At 34.7% G+C, this 12,956-nt stretch overlaps 1 protein-coding gene across 2 annotated transcripts in view; it reads left to right on the forward strand.

Moving 5' to 3' along the window:
- CERT1 (ceramide transporter 1) overlaps positions 1 to 12,956 on the forward strand; it is a 112,725-nt gene that overhangs the window by 58,040 nt on the left and 41,729 nt on the right. For both annotated transcript variants that reach the window (XM_032404182.1, XM_032404181.1), the window contains exons 6-7: positions 1,025 to 1,108; positions 11,085 to 11,242. In XM_032404182.1, coding sequence (XP_032260073.1) covers positions 1,025 to 1,108; positions 11,085 to 11,242 — 242 coding nt within the window. The remainder of the gene's footprint in view (positions 1 to 1,024; positions 1,109 to 11,084; positions 11,243 to 12,956) is intronic.

Raw genomic sequence — 12,956 nt, forward strand, 5'->3', positions numbered from 1 at the left:
GAGCACGAGCTAAAGTAGGTGAAATGTTTGTTGTAGAGCGAAATTACTCTTGATGTAGAGATACAGACAAGAAGTAAGACATTAATTTAGAATGAAGACTTCTTAATGTAGAAAGGGAGTACCTAAGAAAGAAAGAAAGAAAGCTAGAAGCCGGGGCACCTGGGTGGCTTAGTCGTGAAGCGTCTGCCTTTGGCTCAGGTCATGATCCCAGGGTCCTGGGATCGAGCCCCGCGTCGGGCTCCCTGCTCCGCGGGAAGCCTGTTTCTCCCTCTCCCACTCCCCCTGCTTGTGTTCCCTCTCGCTGTGTCTCTCTCTGTCAAATAAATAAAAAAAAAAAAGAAGAAGAAGCCATTAAAAAGTGTGATAGAAAGCAGAGAATAAGGTTGGGGGCTAAGGTTTATAAATTTGCATTAAAAGTGGAATACAGAATACAGAGGATTAAAGTATGTTAGGCAGTAGAAAAAGGGATAGTAAATAGAAAAAAAGGTATGCAGAAGGAAAACATGGGGGATTCTGTTTTTTCTAGAATTGGGTAAGTTAAAAGGGATGTCCAGGCACAGACACATTAGGATGAATGAAAACTGATATCACACCTGTAAGTCATTCTGTTTTCCCTATATATCCAGAAATAGTAAATTTAAGAACTCCCAGAGGCAAGTTAAGGCATCTTCTGCATGCAAGTTATTTTACATTCCTTTTCAGCCCTTGCAGGCCTCTGGTAGAATTATGAAATTGCCCAAGCTAGGTAGGAAGGGATAGGAAGACTAAAGGACAAAATAATTCATGTCTCAGTACTATCCCTTACACAAATGAGAATGGGTACAGTTTTTATAATAATGTATTGTATTTAAAGACATTCCACAGCATGTTTATTAGGCATACCTTGACAACCACTGAAAATACAAAGGTAAATAAGGTCTTGTACTCACAGAATCCAGGATATATTGACTCATTCGAACATAAGAATAAACTGGTTAATTCCTATTTCCTTTCACCCTAATATCCTTAAATATATTTTATTTAGTTGTAGAAGATGATGAAGATGACTTTCCTACAACACGTTCTGATGGAGACTTCTTGCATAACACTAATGGCAATAAGGAAAAGTGTAAGTAGTACATTTTTTTCCTCTCAGCTACGTAAAGTGTTTTTTCTAAAGTTATATAATAACTATATAACAAGAATAATTATCTAATTGAGCAATTTTTTAAAAGCAGTGTAACTACTGGAAAATGAAAGTTCCTTCTAGGAAAAGACATGTAAGTAAAATATATATTCTGACATTAAATAATAATGGCCACTCATTATCTAACAAGACTCATTCTGAATTCCAGACATTGGCCCACTTATTTCAGCAGTATTTGGTAAAATCAGTTTCTAGTACTGAAAGTTTATTTCTTGGGGGAAGCATTATAATGGAATTTGAATGTTTATTTAGAGTATATTTCTCTGTTTAACATTCTTTTCTGTCTCCACTCAATAAACTGGTGTTGAAAAGTACATATTCAGTGTTATTAAAGGAAAATTAAAAATAGCTCTGATTTCATAGTGCAGTTGTTTACAGACCCAGGAGCAGGGTGGCTTATTTCATATACTCACTTATTGTTGCTCTGTTTATAACGGCTAACTTATTAGATGGAATTCTGAATTGTTCATTTGAAACCTGTGATTTGCGAGTCCCTGCATAGGGGCTCCTTGCTCAGCAGGGAGCCTGCTTCTCCCTCTGCCTGCCCCTCCCCCTGCTTGTGCTCTCTCTGTCTCTCCCTCTCTCTCTGACAAATAAATGGAATCTTTGAAAAAAAAAAGAAAGAAAGCTGTGCTTTGTGACAACATGGATGAACCTCAAGGGCCTTGTAGTAAAAGAAATAAACCAAAGACAAATACTGCATGGTATCACTTACATGAGGAATCTTAAACAAACAAAACCAGGAACCTGTGATTCATAGTCAGTACTCTTCTTTTGACATACCTTAAGAAAAAATGAGTAGGTTTGCAAAAAAATTTTTTTAATTACAAAAATAAGACTTTGTGAAAAAATAAGTTAATCTAATTGTGCTTATTTTTGCTAAAGTTGTGAAAGAATGTGAAGTATAATTTATACCTATTTTCAAATAATTTTTCGAATTGTTGTATTCATGGCATTAATTTTCTATTTCAGAGATCACAGTGGAATATTCCATTATTGATACTAAAGTCTGATGCTTCTTTCTCCCCATTTTATCCTTCTTTCCCTCTTCCTGTTTCTTATTTTCATCATGGCTCTCTTCCTCCTTATGACCTGCCCCCTCCTAGTCTTGCAAAATACTAGCTTCTTACTACAAACTGGTCCTTCCAACTTGGAACTAAAATATTGAACCTTACTGAGTCATCTAGATTTGCCTTTATGAAATTAGAGGATTATTTTGGAAAGATTCTTTCAAATTACATTTAAATTTCACAATGTATAATCTGCTTTAATAGAAAAAAGATTTTGTTTGGACATTGAAAAAATTATTGAAAAAATTGTAAAACTTTCAGGTCCAGTCTTCCGTCCTGGTCAGCTCCCCTGCCTACATTCCCCAGAATTGAAGGGAAACTTACTTTCTGTAGAAATTGAACTGGAGGGTTCTAGATTCAGGAATACCTGACATAGTAAAGGATAGGTGTATTGGCCTATGTTAAAGGGATTACGTGGAAATTTACAAACTGATTGTTGAAATTTATCCGAGAACCCTAAGCCAGGCACTAAATGAAAGTCTACTTACTGCAGCTCCTTTCTTCTACTGTGTTTCCAGAATACGCATCAACCAAGCATATATTTTCTGATACGAAATTAGAACATAACTCTGTAGATGCTGAATGACCACAAAGAAAGGACCTATAAATAGAGATTTTCTATGTCTACCATGAAAAAGCTGTCTCACTACCAGATCACCCTTTGATTAAGTCCACTAATTAAAAAACCCTGCTAATGCTTACAGAGCTTCCAGTAATTTACTCTTAAATATGAACAGATAGCCAGATTTCCAGACATTTGAGGAAAGCCTCCAGTCTCTCTTTTTTTGAAAAGAGCCTTGAAACCAAGCAACAGAAGACAGGGTTATTAAAGTCATTTTGAGAAATATCCTACAAGATGTTTGTATAATTTTTTAAATCATGAGTCATGTTTTAAGTACACTTCTGGAATTCACTGTTTAAAGTAATTCCTTTCTTAGTGTTGATGAAAATTAACTCTTGTTAATCACCATAGATGGAAAGTATCTTTCTGTGGTTAACCTCTAGAAATAAGTTGGAAGCTTTGTATATAATCTGGTAAAGTGAACAAAACATGAAGTCTTTAAAAACCTGGTACTACTTAATCATAGCCTGGGATTAGGGTGTCAGTCATCTCTCAAATAAAGACAGGGTCTTTCTGCTAGATCCAACAAGCATCAGAAAAAGGAGAAATGATACTTCATTCTTGAGAGTGGTCATTATAATGATACTCACCATTATAGCCATCATTTGGTTTAGATCACATATTGTGATAGCAATATGTTAAGTTTTTAAAAATGTAAAACTAGTATACCAACCTGATAGTAAGTTGTATGTATTTCAAGAATAGGATTAGGGGTGGGTTTTGAAGAGTAGAGTAAAACATCCACAGGTTCTAAGATGAGAAGAAAGGCAATTAAAGTAATTTGAATTTTAGACCAGAGGAGGAGTTTTTGGTTACAAAAACACCTTCCTTAGTTAAAGACCTCAGGAGTTTAGATCATGGCAGAAGGACTGCTCAATCTTTTGTGAATAAACTTCTTATTTACCTCTAATGTAAATTTTCTTCTGTTATATGCTGTGTCATCTTTTCTTAATTTATATTTCTAGGGTCAAAAGGGGAGACTTTATGATGACAGTTTCAATTCATCAGAAAGATATAACAATTGTAACATGTAGTTGCATGTAATAACAGAACCCCAAAATACATGGACCAAAACCTGACCAAATTGAAGAGGAAAAAAAAAGACAATTCAGTAGTAATAGTTTGAGACTTAAATATCTAGCTTTCAACAATTGATAGAAAAAGTAGGAAAAAGACCAATAAGGAAATAAAATACTTATAAACAATCAGACCTGGTAGACATGTACAGAATACTCCACTTAACAATAGGAGAATATATGTTCTTCTCAGTAGTACATGTAACATTCTTCAGGAGAGAGCTTATTCTTGGCCATAAAACAAGCTCCAACTAATTTAAAAGAATTGAAATCATACAAAGTACATCCACAATGGGATAAAATTTGAGATCAATGACAGAAATTTAGAAAATTCATAAATACATAGAAATTAACACACTCCTACATAACCAGTGAATTAAAGACAAAAATCACAAAGGAAATTAGAAAATATTGTGAGATGAATGAAAGCAAAAATACAAGATACCAAAACAGATGGGCTGCAGCTAAAGCTGTGCTTAGAGGGAAATGTATAGTTGAAACACCTTTATTATAAAAGAAGAAAGAGGGTCGCCTGGGTGGCTCACATGGTTAAGCATCTACCATGGGTTCAGGTTGTGCCTGGGATCAAGCCCCTCATCGGGCTCCCTGCTCAGTGGGGAGTCTGCTTCTCCCTCTCCCTCTGCCCCTCCCCCCACCTATTCTCTCTGTCTCACTCTCTCTCAAATGAATAAAATCTTTAAAAAAAAAGAGAGACTCAAAAAACAACAGAAACTATAAATTGGTTCTTTGAAAAGATACCAAATTAACAAAATTAAAGATACCAAAATTAAATTTTGATGAATTAATCAAAAAACACAAACTATAACTTCATTCTTTGAAAAGATACCAAATTTTTTTTTTAAAGATTTTATTTATTTACTTGAGAGAGACCAAGAGAGAGAACATGAGCGGGGGTGGGGGGAGCAGAGGGAGAAGCAGACTCCCCACTGAGCAGGGAGCCCAATGTGGGGCTCGATCCCAGGATCATGACCAGAGCCGAAGGCAGACGCTCAACCCACTGAGCTGCCCAGGCACCCCAAAAAGATATTAAAATTATTAGCTAAACTGATCAAAATAAAGAGAAGATTCAAATTACTAAAATCAGAAATGAAAGGAAGGTTATTACTACTGATTATTAAGGATTATTAAGGATTAAAGGGGAAGGCAATAAATAAATGTATGCCGACAAATTTGATAACTTAGATGAAATGGACAGAAGTCTTAGAAAGGCACAAACTACTGAACTTGACTCAAGTAGACATAGAAAATGCAAATAGACCAATAATAAATAAAGAGATATAATTAGTAAAAACTTCCCACAAAGAAAAGCCCAGCCTCAGATGGCCTCACTGCTTAATTCTAAACATTTAAAGAAGAATTAATGCTATTTCTTCACAAATTCTTCCAAACTTTAGGAGGAATACTTCTTAAATTGTTTGCTGAGGCCAGTTTTACCTTGATACCAAAACAAGACAAAGATATCGCAAAACTATAGACCAATATCTCTTATGAATATAGATACAAATACTCAATAAAGTACTGGCAAACCAAATCCAGCAACATCTAAAAAGGATTATACACCATTACCAGAAGGGATTTATCCCAGAATGCAGTTAGCTTAACATGAGAAAATCAGTTGATAAAATAATCATATCAGTAGAATAAAGGCCAAAACTGGTGGTCATCTCAGTAGATGTTGAAAAAACATTTGACAAAATCTAATACTCTTTCATGATAAAAACACTCAAAAAACTAGGAATGACTACCCAAAGTATCTGTGAAAAACCCACAATGAACATCACATTTAATGGTGAAAGAGTGAATGCTTTTCCCCTGATATCAGGAACATGTCCATTCTTGCCACTTCTGTTCAGCGCTGCATTAAAGATTCTAGCTAGGACAACTGGACAAGAAAAATAAATAAAAGGCATCCCAATTCAGAAGGAAGAATTAAGACTATTTCTATTTGAAGATGCCATTATCTTGTATAGCAAAAAAGCATAAGAAATCCACTAAAAAACTATTAGAACTAACATGAGTTCAGCAAGATTGCAGGGAATAAGATCAATATATAAAAAATCAATTGTGGGGTGCTTGGCTGGCTCATTTAATGGAGTATGTGACTCTTGATCTTGGAGTCATGAGTTCAAGCTCACATTGGATATAGAGCTTACTTAAAAAAAAAATTGTATTTATACACTAGCAATGAACAATGTGAAGGTTAAGGTAATGGTTTCATTTATGGTAGTATCTTTATGGCAGTTTATAAAAAGAATTAAATGCTTGGGAATAAACTTAACAAAAGAAGCAAAAACCTTATACTCTGAAGACTGTAAATTGGTGAGTAGGTGTAGGACTGGGAAGTGACTGCTAATGTGTATGGGATTTTTCAGGGTGGTTTGTGAAAATGTCCTGAACTTGATTGTTGTGATGCTTGTACAAACCTATGAATATACTAAAAACTGTTTAATTGTACATGTTGAGTCCATTTTGTGGTATGTGAATTATATCTCAATAAAACTGTTATTAAAAAATAGACTAAATAGCTGACTTAATACGCTTAGATTTTTTCGCCTTTAGTTTAGATTAAAGCAATCTAAAATCAAAAATTCCCTACCTAAACCCTCATTTCTTATGATTAAATTGTATTAAATGTTGAAGATGGCCACATATGTGGATTTTTTGTGTCTTTTATATTTTCCAGTTGTTACCATTTAGCTATATTTTCTGACCAGTTTCCTAACTTACATCTCTTCATATTTTGTAAATAATATACAAGAACATTTTGTCATGTCATCAACTATATAAAAGAATGACTATAGATATTAACTGATCTATCAAATCAAGGTATACTCTCGATGAAACTCACTAAGAGGAAAAGTGTTAATGAAACATGCATTACTCTAGGAAACATGAGCAATACGCTGTTCTTTCTTTCAACCTAATCTGTGTGCCTGTGCATTAACTGCCCAAACAGAAAATTTGTACCACCAGTCACTTTCATCCCCATTTAGCTCGGAGACTTTTTTCATGTGAAAATATTTTAAATTCAGTTTTTTAGCCAACTGTATCTTAGAGAAAGCACGTCTGCAATAGGCCACTAGTCCAGAACTAACTGATTGTTGACCCTAGTGTGATTGATATCAGTGTCATAGTCTTCAACCATGTTTCTTCTTTATCATAGTAGACAGGTGAGAGATTTAAACAAATTGCCATCCTGTATGTTCAGAAGGACTTACGTGCCAATATTTTTCTGTTCCTGTGTGTCTGTGTACCACACACACACACATACAGACACATATACAATCTTTCTGATGTAAGGAAATGAGAAAAACTCACTACAGAAACTGGGGATTCCCCCTTATGTTGCCTACTATTCAAAAATAGTGTTTGAGAGTCTTAATGAAATGAAAGGATTTCAAATAGCTCAGCCTCTCTCAGCATTTGTTTTTATTTTTGACATGTTGATGTGAATTTATAGGTTCCTTAATTTTCTGAGTGTTCATACCTTTAAAAGAGTTTTAAAGTATATAAGGTTAAGAGTTCAACTGAAAGAACTATAAATCTGAATGGTAATCTTTGGAGCCTAATACTTACAAATCTAGATTTACAGGTCATTTTCTGATTTCTTCCATTTTTGCCTTTCATTGACATGGTTACAGTCACATATTTTTTATTTCCTTATATTCCAGTGTATCATTTTCCCAGAGGAAACTATGGCATGTCACTTTGTCTCTTTTAAGAGTTCCCCCCCCTTCCCTCTCTAAAAAAAAAAGGGAAGGAAGAAGAGGAGAAAAGAAAGAAAGTAAAGTGGCGGGGGTGTGGGTAGGGCACATGGGTGGCTCAGTCAGTTAAGCGTCCAACTCCTGATTTCGGCTCAGGTTATGATCTCAAGGTGTGAGATCAAGCCCTGCATCAGGCTCTGGGCTGGGCATGGAGCCTGCTTAAGATTCTCTGTTTCCCTCTCCGCCTCCCCCCACCCCTTCCTTTCTCTCTCCCCTTCTCTAAAAAAGAAAAAAAAATAAAATAGTCACTTCCTTGTTTTTAGCTGAGATATTTAGATGAGTATGCTCATCTAAAATTACCAAGTATTTCAGAGTTCTACTTAAGTTTTCCCATCAAGATTGATACAGTTCTACAGTATAAGGTATAAGAGACTTGGAGGAAAAATCAAAGTAACCAGTACTTAGAGGAGCCCAGTGGATAACAGATTAAGGTGAGGTTTTGTCATCATGACTTTCATTTACTAACAGATGTAACATGAGAGATTTATTTCAGAGACATTACTGTGTGTGAGACACTAAAATAAAGTGTTGAAAATATCAACTGTTTGAAAGCTTAGTCTATGACATAATCACTGTATCATTCTGAAAAGGATTTTAGGTGGCTGCTTCTGAAAGTAGTAAGTACAGCTGAAGATGTACATTTCTGTATTTCTAGAGTTTTTTCAAAAACATTTCATGTCACTCTTTCATCTTCTATATAAAGTTTATATATATTAAGTATATAAATTAGCATTCAGCAGAAGAGGACACATTATTTTAGTTGTACACATTCTTTTATGCAGAACACAGATGACCTTTGATTTCATTACATTAATAAAAATAGTTTATAATGAAACTGCAATCTTGGTAAGAGTGATAGAAAATATAGAATTTACAATGATAGAAAGGCTTTTCAGAAAATATAAGAAAAAAATTTTTAACAGCTTTATTGAGATATAATTAACCTACAGTAAACTGCACATTATTTAAAGTGCATGATTTGGTCAGTTTTTATATTATCCTGAAGATATTATAATCAAGATCATTATCATATCTATCACCCTCAAAAGTTTGCTCCATCTCTTTGTCATCCCTCCTCTCCCTATTCCCAAACAACCATTCTGATCTCTTTTTTTGTCGCTATAGGTTAGTTTGCATATTCTCAGGTTTAATATAAATGGACTCATGCAGTATGTGGGAGGGTTTTGGCCTGGTTTCTTTCTTAGAGATTCATCATGTTACTGTTTGTATTAGTATTTGATTTCTTTTCATTGCTAAGTAGTATTCCCTTGTGTTGATACAACACAGTTTGCTTATCCATTCATCTCTTGATGGACATTTGGGTTTTTATAGTTTTTGGCTATTACAAATAATGCTGCTATGAGCATTCATGTGCAGTGTTTTTATAGACATATATTTTATTTGAGGTCAATACTCAGTAGTGGAATGGCTGAATCATAGGGTAGGTGTATATTTAACTTTTTAAAAAACCACCAAGAGGGGCACCTGGGTGGCTCAGTTATTTAAGTGGCTGCCTTAGGCTCAGGTCATGATCCTGGAGTCCCAGGATCAAGTCCCGCATCAGGCTCCCAGCTCAGCAGGGAGTCTGCTTCTCCCTCTGACCCTCTCCCCTCTCATGCTCTCTCTCACTCTCTCTCAAATAAATAAATAAAATCTTTAAAAAAACAAACAGCCACCAAGGTTCATTTTACCAGCCATATAGGATAGTCCTGGTTCCTCCAAATCCCCACCAACACTTGGCATGGTCAGTCTTTAAATTTTAGTCTTGGGATGCCTAGGTGGCTCAGTTGGTTAAGTGGCCAACTCTTGGTTTCCACTCAGATGATGGTGTCAGGGTCCTGGGATCCAGCCCTGTGTGGGACTCCATGCTCAGAGGGGGGTCTGCTCAGGGATTCTCCCTCTCCCTCTGCTCCTCCCCTGCTCACGTGTCCGTGCTCTCTCTCTCTCTCTCTCAAATAAATAAATCTTTTAAAACATAAAACAAATTTTAGTCTTACAGTAGGTATGTAGTGGTGTCTTGTTATGGTTTTTTTTTTTTGTATTTCCCTAGTAACTAATGGTATTGAGCATCTTTTCATGTGCTTATTTGCTGTCCATATCTCTGTTGAAGAGTGTTCAAATCTTTTGTCCAATTTTTTAGTTGGGTTATATATTTTCTTATCATTAAGTTTTGAGATGACAGTGTATATTCTATATTGAAGTATAGAATGTGTCAATATTCTATATTAATATATGTTATATGTAACATATATTGATAAAGGATACAAATCCTTTATTAGCTATATGCTGTGCAAAGATTTTCTTGTAGTCTGTGGCTTGTCTCTTCATTCTCTTTTTGTAAGTATTTTAAAATGGAAATTATATGTATTTAAGATATATAACATGATTTGATATTCATAGTGAAATGATTCCTGCAGTCAAGCTGTTTAACATATCATCTCCTCACATAGTTACCATTTTTGTTTGTAATGACCGTACCTGAAATCTGTCTCAGCAAATTTCTAGTATTCAGCACAGTATTATTAATTATAGTGATAGTGCCATACATTAGACCTGTAGACTTATTCATTCTACATAACCTTCATTCTTTTAACAATACTTTTAAGAGCAGAAATTTTAAATTTTGATGAAGTTCACTCTATCGGTTTTTCTTTTGTGGATTATACCTTTGCTGTCGTATCTACATGAGTTTTTAAAGTTGAAAGTATCATTATTTCACCTATAAGTGTTCTATTGGAATGATTTCTTATTAGGTAAGAGTATAAGATATTGTGCTGTCTTGCTTGCATCTTGTTGAGTTGTAAGATTTTTCATTAATTCAAAGGCGAACTCTGAGTTAAAATTATAAAATGTAAACATAAGAGCCATTTAATATGTGCATTGGTCTCAAACTTAATTGTGGATATTTATTTAAAAGTTTTACATGACCGTATTCAGTTCTATAGTTTATTGTCAGGTGTTTTTTCAATTTTAGGTCTCTCAGAATGTAAGGTAGTTCTTGCCGTAATTTGGTCCCGCTTTAAGCTGGCAGGGTGTTATTGTTAAAGTATTATTCCTCCTACCACTTTGTTCACTGGGTGCAGTACAGCAAATAGATTTTAGGAAACAGAACCCAGAAAAAAAGATATGAAAGTACATATGCTGCTGCAAGCTTCTTTGCTTATGGAGTATGGAATGGGAATTTTTATATGTTGGCCAACAAGAGGGAAATTATAATCCAAAAGCCTGCTCTGGCTTGCTGGGTTTTAAACATTTTCTAGTTTTAAGTTGTGATGAAGAGTTATTTCTTCATTAGAAACACTTCCAGTGAGTAACCTTTCCCCTCCGCCCCCGCCCCCCCCCCAGTATTTCCACATGTAACACCAAGAGGAATTAATGGCATAGACTTTAAAGGGGAGGCAATAACTTTTAAAGCAACTACTGCGGGAATCCTTGCTACACTTTCTCATTGTATCGAACTAATGGTAAAACGTGAGGACAGCTGGCAAAAGAGACTGGATAAGGTAAGTCTCATTTTTCTTCCTCTTAAAAAATGATCTGATTTTATTTCAGCTTTATATATTGATTGAACATTTAAACTAACTTCTTAGGGAAAAACCTATTGGGATTGATAGAAGTAGCCGGGGGTACTACTCCTCTGAAAGTTTGTAGGCATCTTAAACTCATTTTCCTAGTGAGATTTACCAGTTATGTATTCAGTTACTATACAACACAAATTTGTGGTAGGATTTTAATAGAGAAATTTTTGTAGTAGTAATAGTAATGCCTTGGAATAGAAATGATGAGCCACTTCACATTACCTAGCTTTATTGTGAAATATGTGAAGCTGCATTTAAGTTATATGAACTGAAACACCAATTTATCAAGTTAAACATTAACTTACTGCATTTGTAGCCATATATACTTTCCAGGGTCATTGTGCTATTATTTAACACATGTTGTTCATGGAACATTTGCCTCATGTTCACCTGCTTCCACCTTTGTTTAAACTTCAGCACTGATAGTAACATTACAATATGAATCTTTAGTTCCTAATGTCAACTATGGCTCAGTAAATTTGTTTAGTAGGAAAACTTCTATTTAGAATTCAACATCAGGAAAATAATAAAATGTTAGAACTATAACATATCTTAGAAGATTTAGTTCTTGTCTAATGCCAGCATTTTATACAAGGAACTGAGAGGCCCAGAGACTGGTCCAGAGATGCTAAGTAGCAGTTGGAAGAATTTTACTCTATTTTATATTACAGCTCTGAATACTAGGCCAGACATTAGTCAGAATCCTGTCATTCTTGAATGAGTCAAATTGCTTTTAGTGTTTGAAGGTCTAATCAATTTGAGCAGGAAACTAGGTAAAGCAATGTTACCACTGATGATTAATGGCAGGATGGCCAGGGGTTTGATTAGTACTGTGTATTTAAGGAAGTCCCCCTGTGTAGAAGAAAAGAATTCTCAAGTGTAGGTGACAGTAAACCATATTGACTGGTAATACATATTCTTTAAAAACAAGCAGTGAAAATGTATATTTAAGGTACAGACATTTCATTATTCTGGAGTCAAACTATTTTATCTTCAGAGATTTCAACTCTCTAACAGTGTGAATCAAATTTATTTTTTAGAAGATTCCATGTACACACAAAAATAATGTGTTGAGAAAACAGGACAACCCCTTAACTCATTAGACGTAGCTCAAGAGAATCGTTCAACTTGTCCAGACTAGCTTATTTTAAACTTTGTCGCACTTTTCTCTTAAGGTTTCAGTCTCTTGTCTTTTTATCCTTCACTAAGGGATCATCATCTTCATTCATATATTCTAATCAAAATACCTAAAAAATATTCATTAAAAATGAAACCTGGCTTTCCCATCCTTTCAGCAATCAAGTTTCTTACTTGCAGTGCTGAAAAGGGAAGTAAACTTTTGCTTAACTTCACTGTTGTCAGTCTTATCTATTCTTTTTCTTCATTGAGGAGCAATAAAGGATCTGTGAAAAAATAATTTTGTTGCTTTTCTGTGCAACATCTAAGCAAAGAAAAGCCACAAAAGATGGCAATATTAATTGAAATTGAGAAACTACTGCATTTTATAGTCTTTTACAGGTCTGATGTCAAATCTTATTCACTATAATTTTTTCTCTAAGTTGAAATAGGATCCCAGTTACATTTTATATGAAATGTAAGAGTGTGGGTATGTTTGATATGCAGTATGTATGTGTGTGTG

The sequence above is a fragment of the Phoca vitulina genome, unplaced genomic scaffold (genome assembly GCF_004348235.1).
Source record: "Phoca vitulina isolate PV1807 unplaced genomic scaffold, GSC_HSeal_1.0 scaffold6, whole genome shotgun sequence".
Lineage (NCBI taxonomy): Eukaryota > Metazoa > Chordata > Mammalia > Carnivora > Phocidae > Phoca > Phoca vitulina.